This window comes from Monodon monoceros, unplaced genomic scaffold, assembly GCF_005190385.1.
Source record: "Monodon monoceros isolate NGI ecotype Baffin Bay Population unplaced genomic scaffold, NGI_Narwhal_1 Super_Scaffold_12, whole genome shotgun sequence".
Lineage (NCBI taxonomy): Eukaryota > Metazoa > Chordata > Mammalia > Artiodactyla > Monodontidae > Monodon > Monodon monoceros.
The window spans coordinates 101,166,200-101,187,430 of NW_021703768.1; the positions used below are offsets into that span (position 1 = coordinate 101,166,200).

The following is a 21,231-nucleotide window of genomic DNA, read 5'->3' on the forward strand; positions in this document are numbered from 1 at the left end:
TCTTCGTTCCTGTGCACGGGCTTTCTCTAGTTGCATCGAGCAGGGGCTACTCTTTATTGTGGTGCGCAGGCTTCTCATTGTGGTGGCTTCTTTTGTTGCAGAGCATGGGCTCCAGGTGTGCGGGCTTCAGTAGTTGGGGCACATGGACTCAGTAGTTGTGGCTTGCGAGTTCTAGAGCACAGACTCCGTAGTTGTGGTGCACGGCCTTAGTTGCTCTGCAGCATGTGGGATCTTCCCGGACCAGGCAATCGAACCCATGCCCCCTGCATTGGCAGGCGGATTCTTAACCACTGCGCCACCAGGGAAGTCACCCAAGAACCCTCTCCTTTTTAATTGGGTGATAACAAGCTCACAGCAAGCTCCCTTCTACAACATCTGCTCAATATATGGGACATACCCTTGCCATGGCACGTGGTGGGAATGTGGGCCCTGCCATGGCAATTCTGTCCTGTTCTTTTTTTTCCTGATTGGGTAGGTTCAGCAACAGATCATGTGCGCTGCCCAAGTAAATAGGAAAAAGTAAACAAAATTCCTTCTTTTTCTTATGGGCATCCCCAACTTCAAGGGCCCACCCACTGAAAGGGACAAAGCCTCTCACCACAGACACTGCCCTGCACACCTCATAATGGAAAGGACTCTAAGGAAGAAGGAGCCTCCACCCCTTCCCAGTATCCTTCCGAGGCTGTTGTGAGATTGATAGTAGTGGGATGGGTTGGCTGCATCGTTGTAGGCTCCAAAAAGAGGCATCTGATACTGACCACTGAAAGCTCACCAGAGGCTGTCCTTCGTGTGTGATGGTACTCCTCAACCAAACCGTGTCCCGCTATGGGCTCTGGTGACTGGTTTTGGAACAACAGGAAAAGTTCCATTCAACCTTCTGTTACAGTCATTAAAAAATACGGATGTTTACGGATGGACCTAGAGAATATCATACTAAGTAAGTCGGACAGAGAAAGACAAATACTATATGGTATCACTCGTATGTGGAATGTGAAAAATAATACAAATGAATCTATATACAAAACAGAAACAGACTCACAGACATAGCAAACAAATTTATGGTTACCAAAGGGGAGAGGGAGGCAGGGGGAGGAATAAATTAGGAGCATGGGGTTAACAGATACTAACTACTACGCATCAAATAGATAAACAACAAAGACCTGCTGTATAGCATGGGGAACTATATTCAGTATCTTATAATAACCTATGATGAAAAAGAACTGAAAAAAAATGTATATAAATATAACCGAATCACTTTGCTGCACACCTGAAACTAGCAATATTGTAAATCAGCTGTACTTCAATTCAAAAAAATAATAAATAAATAATGTTTAGAGGGAGGTTCTGATATGATCACATGTCTCCGCATTCTCTGACAGACCCTGGTTGAATATGGAGCAAATGTCACCATGCAGAACCACGCGGGGGAAAAGCCCTCCCAGAGCGCTGAGCGCCACGGACACACCCTGTGCTCCCGGTACCTGGTGGTGGTGGAGACCTGCATGTCGCTGGCCTCCCAGGTGGTGAAGCTAACCAAGCAGCTGAAGGAGTGAGTGACCTGTTCGTTCCATGAGAACCAAGTCTGGCTGCTCATCGTTGTGCTTAGGTTTTAGCCAGGTCTTTGGAAGGCTCCCTCCTGCTGGTCTTACAGGAATTCCCTAGTATCCTCCTCATCTTCTTTTCTTCCTCCATCCCAAGTCCTCATGGCCAGCATTCATGCCATTTCTGCAGAGGCAAAATGATATTTAAACAAAAAAAATGCAGAGCTAGCTTCCTAAGCAGAGAACTTAAGCCACGGTGGACAAGGGGAAGGAGCCTCTCTCTGTGCTCACATCTCAGGGTCAGATGACGTGGCAGGCGCGGAAAGCACACGTGGGCATCATCCCAAGCTTCTGTCCTTAACAGTCTAGCAAATCATCAAAAGCAAGAGAGAGAGAGAAGGGCTAGAGATGGGCCAGTTTCTCAGTTTTCTCAAAAAGAAAAAATGTATATTTGGGAAATTGCAGACAGGTCACCTGGTAAATATCACTGGCAAATTTATTATAAAAATTAAGCCGATGATTCATGAATCCTCAGAATTTAAAATCCTCAGAATGTAAACTTAGCGTGATGTTACTTAAAACACTCTTTGTCTAGCTAAAATCAGTTCTTTTCTGATGAGATGATTCAGCTGGTACACACTGCATACCTAGATGCCAGGGAAGCATTTCTGGAAGGCTGCCATGATATGCTTGAAGAAAGGAGGACCAGAGGAGAGGCCATCCGAGGGGTATCCAGCAGGTTGGAGGATTAAAGAGCTGATGCTCGTCTGAGGGGACCAAGGTCAGCCCTTGGAAAACACATCAGCCAAGTGACAGCTGCCATACTAGGAAGGGAATCACTGAACATCAAAAACACTACTCAAAGTAATGGTGACAGATTAGGAGGACAAATCTTAAAAATGAAATTTTAAGGAAAAAAATGAAGTTTTACTTTAAAATTATAAAAAGTATTTTTTTTTCTTCTTTCCTTGTGAAAAAAGACCTGTGGTTGGTAGGAGGCCTTAACTGAGTAGAAGTGTAATTCATGCAACAATATGACAAGTCCTGAGATCCTCTGGTTCCTCGCTAAGCTCGGGGAATTGTTTTCTCTCTCTGCTTCTATTCCCTTGCCTTAGAGGTAAGAGTCTCTGTGCTCCTCTGCTTCTCCCCCTGCCAGTACCTAGAATACTCTCTTTAATGAATTTAGGCTTTTACTAGGAAAAAAAATAAAATTTAAACTTAAAAATTAGAACGGTTCCTTTCCCTCCAAGAATCCTCTGCCCAGTTACACAAGACTCCCCCGGGGCAGATGAGCTAAGCGAGCCTGAACGTCTGGGGAAAATGCACACAGATTCATAACTCAGTAAGTTATCTTGCTACAGCGAACATACTTGTACACGTCTTTATGTACATGTACTGGTGTTTCTGAAAAGTTCCTAGAAGGGGAATCGCCAGAACAAAGTGCATATGTATTTAAAATGTGGATAGATGTTGCCACTGTCCTCCAGAACTGTTGTACCAGTGGACACTCCCCCCAGTAGTATATGGACATATCCATCAAGAGGAACTTTAAAATGGTCCAATGGAATGTTTTTTCTTAAGGTTTGTACTCAGAGAAAAGATCACAAAACCTTCCACTGTCTCTTACCACAGAGTCGGAGAAGCTTTCATGAGTTATAGTATCTGTTTTATTGGTAGAACTCTTCAAGGTCAGGGTCTTGGCTGCTCTCTCTGTTGATGATCCTGGGGTAAAACACATGTATGCTAATAGACAGCAGTTCTTCCACTGTCTCCAAACTGAATGCTGTAGACAGTTGTAGTTAGGCCAATGACAAGATGAAATATGAGAAGTTACGTTGTAGACCCTAGTCGTGTACTTACTCTGCGTCTCAGTGAGGTTGGAAAAACTAGAAGTGAACAGAGAAATTCACTTAGTCTATCCTCAGTACACTGTACCCTTCAGGTTCTAGGGCATCAATAACATCAAAAGGTGCAGGACAAAGGACGGAAAACACTAGTTTTTCAGCCCAAAATTGTTGAGTGGGAGACAGTCTTGAGTGCCTTTTCCTACTAGAATATTTTTACCAACCGTTTGCAGTTAATAAACATAGCTATTATTTAGAAATGGCAACCTTCAGCTCTCTTAGAGATCCTGATCTACAGGCGTAGGTATTATGGGTTGAATTGTGGCCGCATAAAATGATGTGTTGGGGTCCTAACCCCTAGTACCTTGGAATGTGAGCTTATTTGGAGATAGGGTCTTTATAAAAGTAATCAAGTTAAAATGAAGTCTCACACACACACACACACACAGTGTATTCTACTTTCCTTAAGTAAAAACAGAAAGTTACAAAATACAGTGTGCAGTATAATCTCATTTCTAAGAAATCCCTCTCTCTCCGACCCCCGCTCTCCCTGCTGCCCCAGGCTGGTATGATACACTCCAAAATGTTACTCACTCTTTCTAAATGGTTTGAATTTTTAAAGTAATTGTATTAATTTAGCCATCAGAAAAAAACTAAGTTAAACAAAGCTAGCAAACTCTTTCCATGTTGGGTAAAAACAATGAAATAACTTGGTATTTTTTCAATAAAGAGAAAACAATGTATGGTAACACTCGATTTACTCTGGACATAGAAGCGTATTATCAGAATGTGCATTAAAGTTAAGAAAACAGGTCAAAAGCCATAGGTTACAGAAAGTGAAATCTGTTTAGAAAACACATTAATTATTACAGAACTTGGAAAAAGGAAAACTGATTCTGATTTTAGAGGAGTAAACAGTATTTACCGAACTCTGCAGTATTAGTGTGGTACCCGCCCCCCACCCCCCACCGCAAACTGTCCCCCAAAGATGTCTGTCACATCCTAATCCCTGGAAGGTATGAATATGTTACCTTACATGACAAAAAGGGAATTAAGGTTGCAGATGGAGTTAAGGTCACCCTGGATTATTGGGGTTGGTCCAATCTCATCACATGAGTAACAGTAAAGAGAAGGCAGAAAAGGAGATCAGAGAGACTCAAAGTGTGAGAAGGACTCAATCTGCTCTTGCAGACTTTGATGAGGGAGGAAGGGGCTGTGAGCCAAGAAGTGCAGTAACCTCTAGGAGCTGGCAATGACCCTCAACTGACAGTCAGCAAGAAAACAGAGACCTCAGTCCTACAACTGCAAGGAACCGATTCTGCGCCTGATTTGAATAAGCAGGACATAGACTTTCATCCTAGAGCCTCCAGAAAGGAATGCAGACTGTGGATACCTCGATTTTAATCTGGAGAGACCCATTCTGGTCTTCTGACCTACAGAACTGTAAGATACACATGTGTTGTTTTAAATCACTAAGCATGTAATAATTTGTTAACAGAAGTAGAAAACTAATACACTTAGCATCAAAACTGGTAGCAGCTCTCGTGAGCAGGGATGAGGAACTAAACAAATGAGTTACAAGTGTTCTTAAAAGGACTGCCGAGTCTTAGATACTGGCTTGAGGAAGCCCAGTCTTCTCCTTGCCAAATGTCACTGCACGTACTCAACAGCTGTCGGCTGCCTAAATTTAATTCTGTGAGAACAGATTTGGATAATAACCTTCCATCAGCCCCAAATACTCTCCTTTTCTCAGAAGTGGTCAGTCTTAGTCCTAACATTTCATCCCTAAGACCTAAGAAGTCTGTGATCTCATTTTTCTCACTCATTCTGTGACTCACATACTGAAAACTTAATTGTCTAAAGGAGGAGCCGGCAATCTTTTCCCTAAAGAGTCAGATAGTAAATATTTTAGGCTTGTGCACCACATGTTCTGTGTCATAATTACTCAACTCTGCTTTTGTAGCGTGAAATCAGCACTCGATAATATGTAAATGAATGTGTATGCCTCTGTTTCAATAAAACTTTATTTACAAAAACAGGTGATGGGCTGGATTTGGCCCATAGTCTATAGTTTGCTGACCCTAGTCTCAAGAATGAATACAAAATAAAAATACGTAAGAGCACTCTACTTTTCCCACTTTGAAATTTGGAACTGCATGTCAAGTTTTTTAGAAAAACATTTAGTGAGGGGTTAAAACAGATGAAGAAAGATTAAAAGGAGGTTAAACTCCTTTTATAGGGTTCTTAGGTGTCAGAGTGAATTATGACACAGTCAAGAAAACTATTGGGAGGCAGTTAGATGGACTGATGACAGAAATCACAAGTATGAATGGAGAAAGAAAGGACTGTATTCTCTAGATTCTAAAAAAGCCCTCAGAAAGGACTAATCAACTTTTAAGTATAATATATGAGCATGTGAAATATGAATATATAAAAATATGTGAGCATATGTCTAGTATACTAGTCTGCTAGGGCTGCTGTAACAAAGTACCACAAACTGCCTGGCTTAAACAACAGAAATTTATTTTCTCACAGTTCTGGAGGCTAGAAGTCTGAAATCAAGGTGTTGACAGGGTTGGTTCCTTCTGAGGGCTGTGAGGGAGAATCTGTTCTGTGCCTCCCTCCTAGTTTTTGGTGGTGTGCTGCCAATCTTTGGCGTTCTTTGGCTTGTAAATGAATCACCCTAATCTTTGCCTTCATGTTCACGTGATGCTCTCGCTGTGTGTGTCTGTCTCTGTGTCCAAATTTTCCCTTTTCTAAAGGACACTTCATACTGTATACTTTCTACATATATACACATATATTAGGGAAACTTTTTCTATGCCATAGATATTCAAATATATTATCATTCTTAATAGCTGCCTTCACAGAAATAATTATAAATTATTTACTCAGTCTTATTGATGATCATTTAGGTTATAGTTGTTTTACTCATGTGAATAATGAATATCTTTTTGGGTACTTTTGATTGCCTCCTCAGGAAAATTTCTGAATTATAAGGATGAAGATTATGCACATTTGTAAGATTTTTAGATTTATTGCAACTTATCGAAAATCATCATGAAAAAAACGTATACCTGTTAATTTATGATAGTAGCAGTGTGTCAGAGAGCTTATATATTTTGGTTTGTTTTTCCCAGACAGACAATGCAACGTGTCACACTGCAGAACCAGCTCCAACAACTTCTGGAAGCCCAGAAATCAGAGGGCAAATCTCTCCTTTCTTCGCCCAGGTAATACCAGGAACGTTGGTGGTTAGAATTCTTAACTGTCTTTAATGTGTGAGCCTTCTTTTGGACTTTCTTTTAATATCTTTTAAGAAGATAACAGAAAACATTTTATTCTTATAAAGAGGAATAAAAATGAGCTATCACATGGAGAAAGGCACTGGACCTAGTGTCAGAAGACTTGAATTTATCTCTGGCTGTGCCATTTCTTCTTTCCAGGACTATAAACAAGTCACTTACTCTTTCAGAGTCTTTTATTTCTTCATCTATGGAATGGAAATAAAGATATGTAGGTTCATAAGGTTGTTGAAGATGGGATCAATTGAGAAAATGTGTGCAAAATTAATATATAAACAATAAAACAGTAGTTTATTGTAGTTTTGTAAAACTATTTATTGTAGTTTTGTAAAACTACAAAAGAATACATTTTGTAGTCAAAGCAAAAGGTATGAGGCATACTATACTGGTTCTGGTTGCCACCATGGAATGTTTGTAGATTGCTTGAAACACATATTCATTATTCTTATTTCAGTCTTAGTGACTTGTAAGTTATTAGTGGCCTTTAAGCCATGCAGTGATTTGTGGCTGAGTTATTTTTAACCCAGTAGGAAGTCATCTCATATGTCCTTCATCCTCTTTCAGTTCACCGTCCTCCCCAGCTTCCAGAAAGTCCCAGTGGAAATCCCCAGATGAAGATCATGAGCCTATAGGCAAAAGCAAACCAGGAATCCAAGAGGGGATTCAAGTTCTTGGAAGCCTGTCCGTGTCCAGCCGGGCTAGGGCCAAAGCTAAAGACGAAGATTCGGATAAAATCCTACGCCAGTTATTAGGAAAAGATATTTCAGAGAATGTCTGCACCCAGGAAAAGCTGTCCTTGGAATTCCAGGATGCTCAGGCTTCTTCTAGAAATTCAAAAAAGACCCCACTGGAGAAGAGGGAACTGAAGTTAGCCAGGCTGAAGCAGCTGATGCAGCGGCCACTGAGTGAGCCTGACCCAGACTCCAGCAACGCTGAGGACCCCAAGGGCACGCCTGTGAGAAAGGCTGACAGGCCCAGACCACAGCCTGTCGTGGAAAGCGTGGAGAGTATGGACAGCGCAGAGAGCTTACACCTGATGATAAAGAAACACAGCTTGGCATCAGGACGCAGGTTTCCTTTTAGTATCAAGGCCTCCAAATCTCTGGAGGGCCACAGCCCGTCCCCCACCTCAGAGAGCAGCGAGCCAGACTTGGAATCCCAGGGTCCAGGCTCAGGAACCGCGCCCCCAAGCCAGCCCTCTGGAGAACTCCCTCAGCCCAGCCCTGACAGCACAGCTGCCCAGAAGGTGGCCACGAGTCCCAAGAGCGCCCTCAAGTCCCCATCTTCCAAGCGCCGAACGTCGCAGAACTTGAAACTCAGAGTTACCTTTGAGGAGCCTGTGGTGCAGATGGAGCAAACAAGCCTTGAACTAAACGGAGAGAAGGACCGAGATAAGGGCAGAACCCTCCAGCGGGCCTCCGCGAGCAGTGAACCAGGGGATCAACTGAAAAGGCCTTTTGGAACCTTCCGATCCATCATGGAGACGCTAAGTGGCAACCAGAACAATAATAATAACTATCAGGCATCCAACCAGCTGAAGACCTCCACTCTGCCCTTAACCTCACTTGGGAGGAAGACCACAGACGGTAAGGGAAATCCAGGGAGCTCTGCTAGCAAAGGAAAGAATAAGGCGGTGAGTGCTATTTGGAGAATATCCTTTTTATTCCTTTAAATTAATTATATTGTTCCGAACACTACAGATTGTTGCCCTTGGCCACCTTGAGGGCATCCCCAGGAGAATTCCAAAGGATTCATGAAAAGCCAAATTCATGTGTTTCTAATGAGATATGTCGTGTTAGAGTACATTTTGGAAATACTCTAAGAGAGAAAGGTTAAACAAATCACGGGAGATTGTATTCTGGTCCCTAAATTTCCCTAAGTAGTTTTGATCCTTGAGAATTAGGAGTCATAGACAGGGAGGCATTTCTACAAGATTAGACTACTAATTGATGTGAAATCAGGCCCTTCTTTGGCACTGACTCTGCCGCAGGAAGCCTTAGTTCTCCTCACGTGACTGGACAGTTTATTCTCGAGCCCAATTAAACAGCACATAAATAGAAACTCTGTTTCTAAACTACTCAACTTTGGAAGGACCTTCAGAATGAATACACCACAGGGACCCCCTCGTTGGCGTTTTACGACACAAGCCCCTAAGGAAGCTCTAGTGGTCTGAAGTGCTTGCCAGCGCGCAGGGGACAGCAGAGTATGCCATGAGCTACATTGTGTAATTGCATTTGTTGTAAAACGATGCACTATAATCTGGATTTAAATCCAGTGAATAGGAGATACAATCATCTTTTTAGGCAACATTTCCTACATGCTCTGTGCATGCCATGCCCTTAAAAAACATGGTATAGCAGCCAAAATGTGCAACTCTCTGAGGGATGGAAGGATCCAGAATATCCATCCTGCTAACCAGAGTCACACCTGCATCATTTATTATTTGCCATAAGGTAAAATCCCATTCCAGTGAGGTCTAAGAACTGTGCAAATTCTTTTTTGCAATACCAAAATCAAGTTTTAGTTAATATCACTCGAATTAACTGAACACAAATTTTAATTACACTGATTTCCACCGAGTTGTCTTCATTATTAAAAGACTTTAGCATGTATTTGCTTCAGCTAGAAAAGTCACACTTGTGCCCCAAACACCAGGCCTTTTGGATTAAATATGTCCAAACTTACATTGCTGGAATAAAACTTTTCCAGGTGACTTAAGGGTTCCTCTCGCTCAAGTCAGAGATCTCAGCAGTTCCCCAGGCTCCTTAAAGTATGTCTGAAGCTTCTACCCTTTAATCTGTCTCCTGTATGCCTCGTGTTTATTGAGACTTGTGCATGTGCTGAGCTTGTCGCATGTGTTCAGATGACTTTTAATCGCACCTCTCTAGGAGATGTACGACAGCTGCATCAATCTTTCCTCTAACACGCTGATTGAAGAGCATCTGTGTGACTATGCACGGTACGTGGTGCTAGGGGTATTGCTCAGCAGTGCCATGCCTTCACTTTGAACTGCATGATCTTTTACATGCCAGTCCTGGAGCACCTTTCCCAGGGGCTGACACCAAGCAAGTAGAAAATTACAACTCTTTCCCCAAATAGAAGAAGGCAGACTTGTAACTGGGCCCTAGAAAGGGAGCAAGTACCCTGTTGGAGGGGCTTCAGTCCAGCAGCAGAGGGCAGAGGAATCTACTCAGATCACAAACATGCTGTGCTTCCCAACTGACCTTGGCTTTCAGTCTTTGTTTTAATGGAGTAAGGTACCAAAGTAAGTATAGAAATGAAATTTCCTGCCGTGGATAGAATGAGTCAACCTCCGATCAGAATTAGAACTTTGAAACAGAGCTGAGGTTTTCCTTCACTGCTGGTTATAGACTGAAAGCTCCTTTAGTCAGTAGTCTGCTGCCCTCAGGAGAAGTGAGGTCCTGCCATGCTCTACCTCAGTGTTTGGAACCGCAATGCTGGTCCATAAGCCCGTCTCTGAGCTCCCACCAACAAAACAATGGCCTTTCTCAAACAGAATGTTTGTGATTCAAAATGTATGCATGGCGTATATAAAAGGATCATCTCCAAGGTCCCCAGCGGCTCAGTCTCCTCTTTGAGCAAAGTCCTTCTTCAGCACAGCTTTCTTTCGTCCCCCAGTGACACATACAACTCCCTAACAGAGCAGGAAAGAGGAGAGGGCTAAGAAGAGAGCAGTTGACGGAGAGTTACGTCAGTGAGTGCCTCTTGACAGGTTTATTTCAGAAGAGTTAAACCCCCAACACCCTTTTAAAAGAGACTAATCATTTAAATTAAAAGAAAGCTGTGGCACGCCTTTCAGCACCCTTCCAAAATCCTCCAGAACATTTGTGTGGATGTGTGTGTGTATGTATATAATAATTACAGGTACACAAATACAAGTGAATGTGTTGTGAGTGTAAATGTTAGTTCAGAATTCTAAGGTGTAAGGAATGTCACTCTCCTTTTTTTCCCCTCTAAATCACATTTAATCTTCTCCAGGTCTCCATTCAAGCTAGAGGAAAAGTAAATCTCAGTCATTTTAGGGGGTTCCCCTAGGGGTCTCATTCATTCCATAAGTTGAAGGAAGCACCTTGGAACTTCAGTATTTACTGGTCACCAGCATTCTGCTTGGGTCAGGCTCAACATGCTGCCTAAGTCTGGGCTGTTTCTGGCCACACTAGGGCAGGGCAGTTTGGCCAGTGCTAAAAGCCCAATGCCTGGGGTGGGGAGGAGATAGAAAAAAATACCCTTTGCCTTCCCAGACACTGGTATTGGTCCACTTCTGTTTCTTCCAACCTATCTTCCCCACCCCTCTGCGTCCCCATCTTAGGTTCTGTCTTCTGGTGCCTGGAAAATTCTGCTTTTGTCCTTAAGCAGAAGTCACCAGAAATACCCTGAGGCAAGGAAGCACAAAGGCTTGGCAAACTCCTTGGGAGCGGGAAGGAGAAAACCTCTCATTTCTTCCAGGTTCCTACAGCACCTGGAAACAAGACAATTAGTATCCCAGTAGATTCTCCTGCCAGATATATTTCATCCTGTCTTCTTACAAGTAAGAGAACAAAGCTGACAATCTACTGTAATAGGATTACAAAAATCAGAACACAAAAGGAGGTTATGAGGTTACTCAGACATCCCACAACTGGGTTAACACTTTCCTACTCAGTTTAAGGAACAGTCCTTCTGAAGGCTCAGTTTTGAACCTGTCAGATTCACTGGCTTTATGTATTAACAGAGTTTTCCTTCAGTGATAAACAGAAACCCCAAAATTATAATATTCAATGTAGTTAAATAAACATCCAGACCCCTTCCCCTCCCTACCTTATAAATTAACTTATCCCTTATCGTGGCTGTCGTTTGGCATGTGTTCTGTGGAAAGTGAAAACCCACTAGTTTGTCCATGGCATATGGGGGAAGGTTTCTCTGATTCATCATCACACAGAGGCAGGGAGAACCAGCCCAGTCCGTTCCTTAGATAAAGCAAGGGTAGATGTATCTAGTTGAGATAAAGATTCCTCAGAGAGATGAACTAGCATGGGAACGTAGACATGAAAAATACCTAAGTGATTCTGGTGCCTGCTTCATTTTGCCTGTGGGACCCATAGAAAGGGCATCCCCCAGAAAGATGCAAGAAAGAAAGGAACCCAAGTGTCCATCTGTCAGTGATGCCTTTAAATCTTGGCCCAAGAATTTGCTTGAAGGCCACATGGTTCCTCTTGGGAGCAGGGACTGCCCGGGATCATATAACTTTGGAAAGCAATGGCAGTCATTGGGTTGGAGTTGGCTCTAAGCATTATGCTGCTGGTGGCCCTCTCAGTATAGCCCTGGGAGAAAGAGTCGGGCAGTGGACCCTTGTTCCAGGCCTATACTGGAATCACATTTTAGTTCCTAAGATTTTTTTTTCCCCTAGTAAAGGAAAAATAGAGACAATAAATACAACACTTTAAAGAATGTCAGCTCTGTGAGGGGGTTCTGTTTGCTATTTATTTTTCAAAATTGGTCACAGCTTGATAGCAAAGAATCTAAATTTCTTTTCATTGCCCTTTAAAATTAGATTCAACTCTATTACTCTGAATAGCTGTTCCAGTGTGTTTCAACTGTGGAGGATGACTTGGTTTATAACAAGCAGATTTATCTTTACTTTTTCTTATAAAGGACAAGTTGGTCTTGAATTATTACAACTCCAAGGGAATGTTTGCAGTTACTTATTTTAAAATGCCAGTAAGACATTTATTTCCCAGAGCTTAAGTCTGTCCAAGATCTGTAACACTTGAGGTGAGCATTGATTCTAGTTACTGATGGGCAGAGGGCATTAACCCCTGGCCACCAGTGGTCACATCCCCTTTGACCACAGAGGCACTGTAGCCTGAGGGGTTAGCATCAGGAAACCCCTAATCCTAGCACCAACATGAGAGTAGACTCCTTAAAAAGACATTAAACCATAAACACCATTAGTGTGGGTTTTACTGCCAAGGAATTAGCCACACTGGGAATTATACATCCGGACCCAAGAGCTAGTAGCCCATATTCTACATAGATGTCAAGATTGTTCAACAGCTACTTCAAAGAGAGTGGTAGGTTTGGCCTGAGTTGATGTGAGGGTATGTCAGTGGTCATCTGCTGTGCCCAATAGGAGGTCAGAGTTCAGGGTACCCCTACCACCAGTGTGCACACACACACACACACACACACACACACACACACACACACATATTTCTGTCCTTATTGTCAGTACATATTACTAAACACAAAAATGAGCAAAGACATGGAAGACGTTGGGAAGGTAGAGGTGAGGCCCTGCCTGAAACCTGTCCCGAGTCAAGCATACCCTCAGCCCCACTGAACAGCATTTCCAGAATCATGATGGAAAATGCAGTCAGCACAAAAAGGAATCCCTGGTAAACAAAGGCATCTTTGCCATAATTTCTCTGGATATAATCAAATAACCACATTTTAATCTTAAATTTTTGATCTTAAAGTATTTTCATAGGCTTTTTAAGGATCTTGAAGGGATAATTATATAATTACCTAGTCATAGGTATGTTACCAAGCTAGCTAAGAGTAGGTTGATTGCATAGTTCTAGAGTGAATCCCCTGGAGCAGTCTGAATCTTACCAATGTAACAGTTCAGAAAAGTTTGTTAGAATGCTAGTACTAAAAGGGCACTGAGTAACGCTATAGACATTAGAGTTTCTGCCCCAAAACTGTACTTTCAAGTTCTAATCCCTGATCTAAAGTATGTTTTTCTGTGTTTTCATGTCTAATATAGAGCTAGTATACTAGCTCTGGGGTCCAGAGCCAATGAGCCAGGAGGAGTACCAGGGTGTACCTGGGGTGACCACCTCTGCTCCAGAAACCCCTAGAGCCTGTCTGGTCTCCTTCCCCCGCACCCCTCCCCATGTTTCCCCGGTGTTCTCTGTTTCTCCTGCCCAACTCTTGTCCCGCCCACCCCACCTCTGCCTCCCTAGGGTTCACATTCATTTCAGAGAGAAAACCCTTATTTCATATGGAAGCTTTGTCCCTATGACGTGGGGGAAGGAGATCCGAATCTTGAACCATTTCTCCAGATTACGTTCATTAAGTGACAGCTTCTCCTTTGAAATGGATCACAATTTTGCATTGTCCTTGGCTGTTGCATAGGAGGATCTTGTGTGTGGAGGAAAATGCCCATGTTATGGGGGATTGTTAAAATATTCAGATATCTCCAGTGTCTGGGCACAGCTTAGCAAACTTTATAAAAGCTGCCAGAGTTTGCAAGATTCATGAGAGCATGACTCACAAATGGAGTTTCTATTCATAAGGTCCTTATACCCTCTGGGGAAAGGAGAAAGGGTGTTCCATCACAGGAAGACAGTAGAACAAGGTTTAGTATCAAAATATAATGAGTTGAGACATAGAAAAAGCTATTGCAACTAAGACCCCATGTTCTATCTTAAAGCACTGCCCTTGGAAGGCAAGAAATAAACATGTAGAACACCCATGAGCTATAGGTAGGAGGGTACGGGGGGAGATCTGCCTTGGAAACCAAAATTATCCCACTAGAAATACATTCTTTCAGCATGCTAATCCTAGTTTAAGTGTAGTCCCAAAAGTTATGAACAAACAACTCCCTTCTTCCACCTCCAGCTTCCTTTCCTCGCCCTCCCCAGTCTGGTTTTGAATTGTGTAATTCCAAAGGGGATGAATATAGAACCCATGTCATATTTGCACCACATGTCTGCCACCACTAGAGTGTCTGCACATTAAAAGAGCTGGGCCTGTCTATAAACTTTCTTAAGGCTGGACTTTTAAAGAAGCAGCAAGTCATTGAGGTTTAAAAGTATCAGGTAGAGACTTTACTCAAATGCCTTCCAGTACCTTCACTGAGAATCTCTGCTCCAACCACAGCCAGTTGGGATTTTCCTTCCCATGCTGAGAACAGAGCAGCTATATGACTCTCCTGGATGTCAGATCCCTGGATTGCCAGTGCCCTTGTTTCAGTGATGTCCTTAGCAATAAGCCATGCATTTTGCTGTGCCAAAATAAGGCATGTCCCTTCATTCAGTAAGATCATAATCAAGAGAAAACTAAGAGAGGATATAGTTAAAACATGGTCAACTCGATGAAAGGTATAACTTCCTGACACCAGTGACCCTTGGTGGCACCGTCATATCCAAGTCTGTACCCCAATGTCTTAGCTTGGTGCCTGGCACATGGTAAGGATTTCAGAATATTTGGAGAGAGAGGGAGAGCTAGAGAGAGGAAAAGGAGGAAAAACAAGGAAAAGAAAACTAAAAAGGACCAAGCCTGTCATCCCACAGAAAGGATGGTATGCTCTGTAGAAATCTAGGCCTTTTGATTACAAGTCTACCCTCCTACAGTGAGTTTCATATTGGGTATTTCAAGTATATGTTTTTATTCTTTGAACAAGAATCTCATTTTTTTTAGTAGATGGGATTTATACATATGCTCTCAGTGAAGCTCTGAAGGAGATCACAAAAGTAGCTAAGTCAGTCTACCTGTTTTGTCTATCACTGGAAAATGTAATGCCTACTCGTGGGCCATTTTGGGCAGAGTCTCTAAAATAACTTGCCATCTGGTCACCCTGGGCTGTAGAAATATGGAATCCATGCCTAGATGAGTCAGCAAGTTAGATTACTTGAAAAACTGTTATTTAAATTTAAGCCTTCTTTCCAATTTTGGTCACAGAGAATGTGATTTCATATCCAAAAATGAAATCAAGGAGCAGCAAATTATCTGAATAATTCATGCCAGAATTACCCAAACACTTTTGCCTTTTTCCTTTCTTTTTTTTTTTGAATACTGGTAATTCAGGACTAAGTAATTGAAGGGTTCAGGGAGACTTGAGTCATCCTGATATTATTCAGATAAATGCCTCAAATTAACATTTTACTTGGTATTGACTCAACTCTAATCATGCTGGGTTTTGTCCTGCAGAAAGTGTTTTTAGTGTTTTTGAGCAGAGCACCCCTTATATTAAAGTAGAAATACTCCATCCATGTCTAAATGATGATGATATTCTTAGACTACAACCTAAGATTTTTTAAGTTTTATTTATTTTTAGTTTAATTTTGGCCGTCCCTGTGCCCAACCTACTCCATTCTCTATTCCTAGTCCCCTGAGTCAACCGCTTGCTTGTCTTTAGGTGTTTTCTCTAGTATTCTGTTATTTCTTTTTTTTTTTTTTTTAATTTTTGGCTGTGATGGGCGTTTGTTGCTGCATGTGGGCTTTCTCTAGTTGCAGCGAGCGGGGGCTACTCTTCATCACGGTGCACGCGCTTCTCATTGAGGTGGCTTCTCTTGTTGTGGAGCACGGGCTCTAGGCACGCAGGCTTCAGTAGTTGTGGCATGAGGGCTCAGTAGTTGTGGCTCACAGGCTTTAGAGCACAGGCTCAGTAGTTGTGGCGCGTGGGCTTAGTTGCTCCACGGCACATGGGATCTTCCCGGACCAGGGCTCAAACCCGTGTCCCCTGCGTTGGCAGGCAGATTCTTAACCACTCTGCCACCAGGCAATTCCCTGTATTTCTAAATAACATGCTCATACAGACTTTAAATTTTAGATATTATCTCTACTGTCTATTGGCATCCTAGTATAGAAGATAAAAATTATAGCTACCACTTATAAAGCACTTATCATGTACCAAAGAATATTCCAGGTTCTTCATGCATATTGACTGTTTTAATCTTCACAATGAATGACACAATATGGTAGATACTATTATTATCCAAATTTTGCAGATTGGAAACCAAGGCACAGAGAGATTATATATCTTGCCCAAGGTTACACAGTAACAGTGGTAATAAATTATGTAGCCAGGGTTTCAACTCAGTCAGTTTGGTTCCAAAATCCATGTTCTCAACAATGAACCAAATTTATCCAGCTCGGTTTTGGCAACCAACACTGCCCCCCACTCCAACACACACACACACACACACACACACACACACACACACACACACAAACACGCACCTGCTTCGTCTTCCCACCATCAATATAGTTGTATCACTTTGGGGGGTTATAAATTAGTATTTGGTGTTTATTATTATTATGACTATCTAAACATTAATCACAGTGGATCCATGCAGCATACTATTTTTACATTTCCTTATTCATGTAACTTTATGTTTTCCTTGGAGATGATAATTTTGATTTTTAAGTTTACAGTTTATTTCCAAACACTCTGCTGGAGACAGAACCCTTCTTTCGGTGCATTCAGACAAATCAGGTACCTCTCGTGTTTCAGTCTGTTCACAGAGACACCGTCTTTCCTCTTATCCAAGTCTGTACTGCGGCTATCTGGCAATGCCACACAGCTGTCATCTGCAGTTTCCCACATACATCATTCTGGGAATTCCTTTTGCTTCTCTCCTGTGTAGAGCCCTATTTCCCGAATCTATCTTTTCCTCTTTTTTTTGGTTTATTCTCTTACTTTGGTAAATATATCTTCCCATCCTATGGAGGTGAAGGGGGTGCTAAAATTTTTGAGGCCTTGCCTGGCTTAAATATCTTTGGTTTGCCCTCATATGGATTAGGAATATTTGGCTGGGTATAGAATTCTGGGTAGGAAACTATTTTCCCTTAGAATCTTGAACACATTATTTCATTTTCCTCAATGTGTCTGTCAAGAAGCTCAATTCCTCTGTAATTGTTAATCCCTTGAAAGCTTTTACGATTTTCTCTTTATCCCCACTGTTTTGATTTCATGATATTTTGCCATGATTCCATTCTCATTCCTGGCATGTGGGCACTCAGCCCGCTTTTTAAATCTGGAAACGTACACACTTCAATTCTGGGAAGTGTTTGGTACAATATCTTTGAAAATTTTATCCCCTCCAATTTCTCTGTTCACTTTTCTGGAAATACTATTATTCTAATGTTCAACACATTGGACTAATCCTTTTCTAACTATTTTTTTCTACTTTTCTAACTACTTTCTAACCATTCTTCTGTACTTATCCATACTTTGGCTTTCTCTAAAAGTTCTTTCTGGAATATTTACTGAACCTTACCTTCCAACCTTTCGAATTTTTTATTTCGGCTATTATAGTGTTAATTTCTAATAGGACTTTGTTGGTTTTCTCTTTGTTCCTTTTTCATGGCATTATATATGCAGAATTTATTTAAATTTTACAATCAAATACAAATGTATATTTTTATCTTTTCTTCCTTTTTACAGTAAAGGTGGCATACTGTACACACAGTCTGTCTTCTTGCTTTTTTCCACCTAACACATTGGAGGTCTTTATGTATTAGTATAGAGAAAGCTTCTTTATTCTTTTACATAGCTACATATTATTTCATTGTATGAATGTACTAATTTTTTTTTAATTAATGAATTAATTTATTTATTTTTGGCTGTGTTGGGTCTTCGTTTCTGTGCAAGGGCTTTCTCTAGTTGCAGCGAGCAGGGGCCACTCTTCATCACAGTGCACGGGCCTCTCACTATTGTGGCCTCTCTTGTTGCAGAGCACAGGCTCCAGACGCGCAGGCTCAGTAGTTGTGGTACACGGGCTCTAGTTGCTCTGCGGCATGTGGGATCTTCCCAGACCAGGGCTCGAACCCATGTCTCCTGCATTGGCAGGCAGATTCTCAACCACTGTGCCACAAAGGAAGCCCTGAATGTACTATTTTTAATCCTTTCTACATTTTTATTGAGAGTCTGGTCTCTTGTTGATTTGTAGCAGCTCTTTATATATTACACATTATAAAAACTGACCATTTGTGATATGAATTGCAAACATTTTCCCTGGTTTTTCTTTTCTTCTTGTTACAATTTTTTGAAGTTCTCATCACCTCCCTATATTACCTCTATTCACTTTGAATTCTGTTTCTCTGTTTATTTTGGTTTTTGTCTGTCATAGTAGCACTTCCCTCAAAAGTCTGGTGATCCCTGACTCATTCATATTTAGAAACAAGACACTAAAGTGCAATTAGAAGCTCTGGCTTTATGGGTGAGGCTTGTAGACTGGTAGATGTTTCTTCACACAGACTGGTTAAGTACTAGGCTCTTTTGTTGGGAAACTCACTAATTGTCAGTATTTGTAGGACTTTTCTTTTGGCAGTTGATTTCTCAAGATAAGGAAACTCCAGTCTCCTTCTAGGGCCTATTAACCTGATTGCCAGGAATCTGTAGGTCAAACTAGCAGGAGATGTGTTAATAATTGTGTTCTATAGGGACTCTCACTTAATCCCATGGTTTCCAGCCCCTTTAGCTGAAATCAGAGTCTCTCTGGTCCATGCCTTGCAAACTGTAACCTCCAGTCTTTCTTCACATTGGGAAAGGGACAGTCACCTGGCTGCACTGGGTCAGGAAGGTAATCTGAGGTATGAACTGCTACTTCCAAAAAGTTTCAAATAATCTTCCCATTTTCAGCACTCACACAGCACCCACTGTCACTTTCAGAAATTCATGGTACTTCTAGTTCCCGAGTCATGCAGTGCACATCAGTTTCCTGGCTTCCCTGACTATAGGCTTAGATTTCTGCTTTTCCTGCCTGCTCTGCTAAGTCAGTTCCACATATCGATCCATCCTTCTGTTTCTGAAATATTATTGGCATTTCATGTGTTATCATCTCCTCTCTCATTTCCCTTTATTCATTTAGGTTGATGCTTTTTTATTTCTTTACTTTCATTTCAGTGTTGTTTTGTAAGAAAGAGATGATAAATCTATGTTTTTATTAATCCATCGTGTTTAATTGGAAGTTCCTAAAACATTTTTTAACCAACCAGGTTTTTCTTCCACCCTCTTCCCTTCCTTGCCCATGAACAACTCTCTGAAGTTCTATTCAGATGAATAAATAAAAGTAAGAATTAGTAGACTACATGGTCTTTGTAAGCAAGTACGATTCTGAGGCCATAAAAACCCCAAGCCACTTGGGGTTCTTCATCCAAATGTGTCTTCATGTGAGCGAGTACCATTCCCAGAAATAGTTTGTTTTTGTCTGGTATAGCAACAAGAAGGAATTTAGTAATATGTAGCCTTGCTCAAACTCAGAAGATAACTCCTCCCTGGAAGATTTTATACTCAGAATGGGACTAATATCTCATGAAAATGAATGCTTCTACCCAGAGGGAAATTCACTTAAAAAGCAAAACTAAAACTGTTCCCAAGCTTGAGCTGGTACTTCTTTCCATAGGCTTATGAGGTATCAAGTATAGAGGGGAAAACAGCATTATTTTTCCCTAGGTTCTTCTTTTTCCCATAGATTTACCTACTTGTGGTCATCCAACATGCTACTACTCAGTAATCACACACCCAAAGAAAAAGCATTTCCTTTACATGACTAACACTCAAGCTTACTGGAGAATAAAAGGTGTCACCAGTGAATCCAGTGAATAAAATATAAAAATCTCTTGTTTCCACTCAACCAGCAGTACTATGCTTCCTATTTTGTTTGACTCTGATAAAATTCACTTGACTGTAGAATTTTGCCTGGATTCCAATCAGCATAATTGAGAAATTACTTCCAGGGCCAAATTTAAAGGTGTCCACAAAGTATGTTATTAAGTAATAACATACTTATTAATAAGTATGTTATTACTATTTATTGTTTAAAGAGTGGTTTATATGAAAAGAGAATAATTTGATTACTGGAATGAAGTACTCTTCAGTGTGGTTTGTGTGAGGATAATTTCCATTTTTGGTGAGCTGTTTAGTGGCGTTGTATTGTAACTTGACCATAGTTTTATCTAATTTTGGCCTATGGTTTTTCTTCCGCTTAGGCATAATGACATCAATAGAAAAATGAAGAAATCCTACAGCATAAAGCACGTCGCTGAGCTAGAGTCAAAAGAATTCTTCTTATAAATCACTTTTTTATTATCTCTCATTGCTGCCCTTTGGATACCATTGGAAATGTCTGGACTGTCCTCTGTGGAAATAGAATCATGAGAACAGTGCCTCACCAGCAGAAGAATAGACTATTGGGATGCCTTAAATTTATAGCACTAGAGTATATAAGACACATTTTTGGGTGATATTTGTATATATAACTTGTTTTTAAAGAGATGCTGTTTAAAAGCATGGTTGGGCAAATGTATGTTTTTTAAGATTGATTCAACCTCCCCACAGGACATTCACCAAGCCACTGTCACCGTTTTGTATTTCATCAACTGCATGGGTGTTTGCTGATGTTGGTTGAACTTCCCTTTCCCCATAACATGGGCAGTTTGGGCTCAGCTTCTCAATGAGACCAGGTCAGTGCTATTGTTTTCTGTTAAGAGTGTTTTTTTCTGTCATTTCTACTTTTTGTGTAAAGGAAATAAAACAATGTTAACAGCCACGTATAAGCTTGGGGCACTTACCTTCTAATAAATCTGTGATGTTCTAATTTCTAAGGGGCTTTAAGAGTATTTTGACGGCTGATATTTTATTTCAGGAACAAACTGCCCAGTTGAGCTGCTTTCCCATAGGGGTCAAATAAAACATTCTCGTTTTCACTAAGTGCTAGAGGATCAGACAAGTATATAAAGTCAGTCAGTTCCTTCTGTCTTCTCAGATCGCAGTGTTGACATGAGAAAATACTAATGACAGCTAAGGATTTA

At 41.3% G+C, this 21,231-nt stretch overlaps 1 protein-coding gene across 1 annotated transcript in view; it reads left to right on the top strand.

Annotated features, from left to right (window-relative positions):
* The window catches only part of SNCAIP (synuclein alpha interacting protein), a 150,115-nt gene extending 129,113 nt beyond the window's left edge, over positions 1 to 21,002 (top strand). The window contains exons 8-12 of the mRNA XM_029218951.1: positions 1,380 to 1,549; positions 6,526 to 6,618; positions 7,255 to 8,323; positions 9,579 to 9,649; positions 20,410 to 21,002. Coding sequence (XP_029074784.1) covers positions 1,380 to 1,549; positions 6,526 to 6,618; positions 7,255 to 8,323; positions 9,579 to 9,649; positions 20,410 to 20,494 — 1,488 coding nt within the window. The 3' untranslated portion in view covers positions 20,495 to 21,002. The remainder of the gene's footprint in view (positions 1 to 1,379; positions 1,550 to 6,525; positions 6,619 to 7,254; positions 8,324 to 9,578; positions 9,650 to 20,409) is intronic.
* Positions 21,003 to 21,231: the final 229 nt, after the last annotated feature.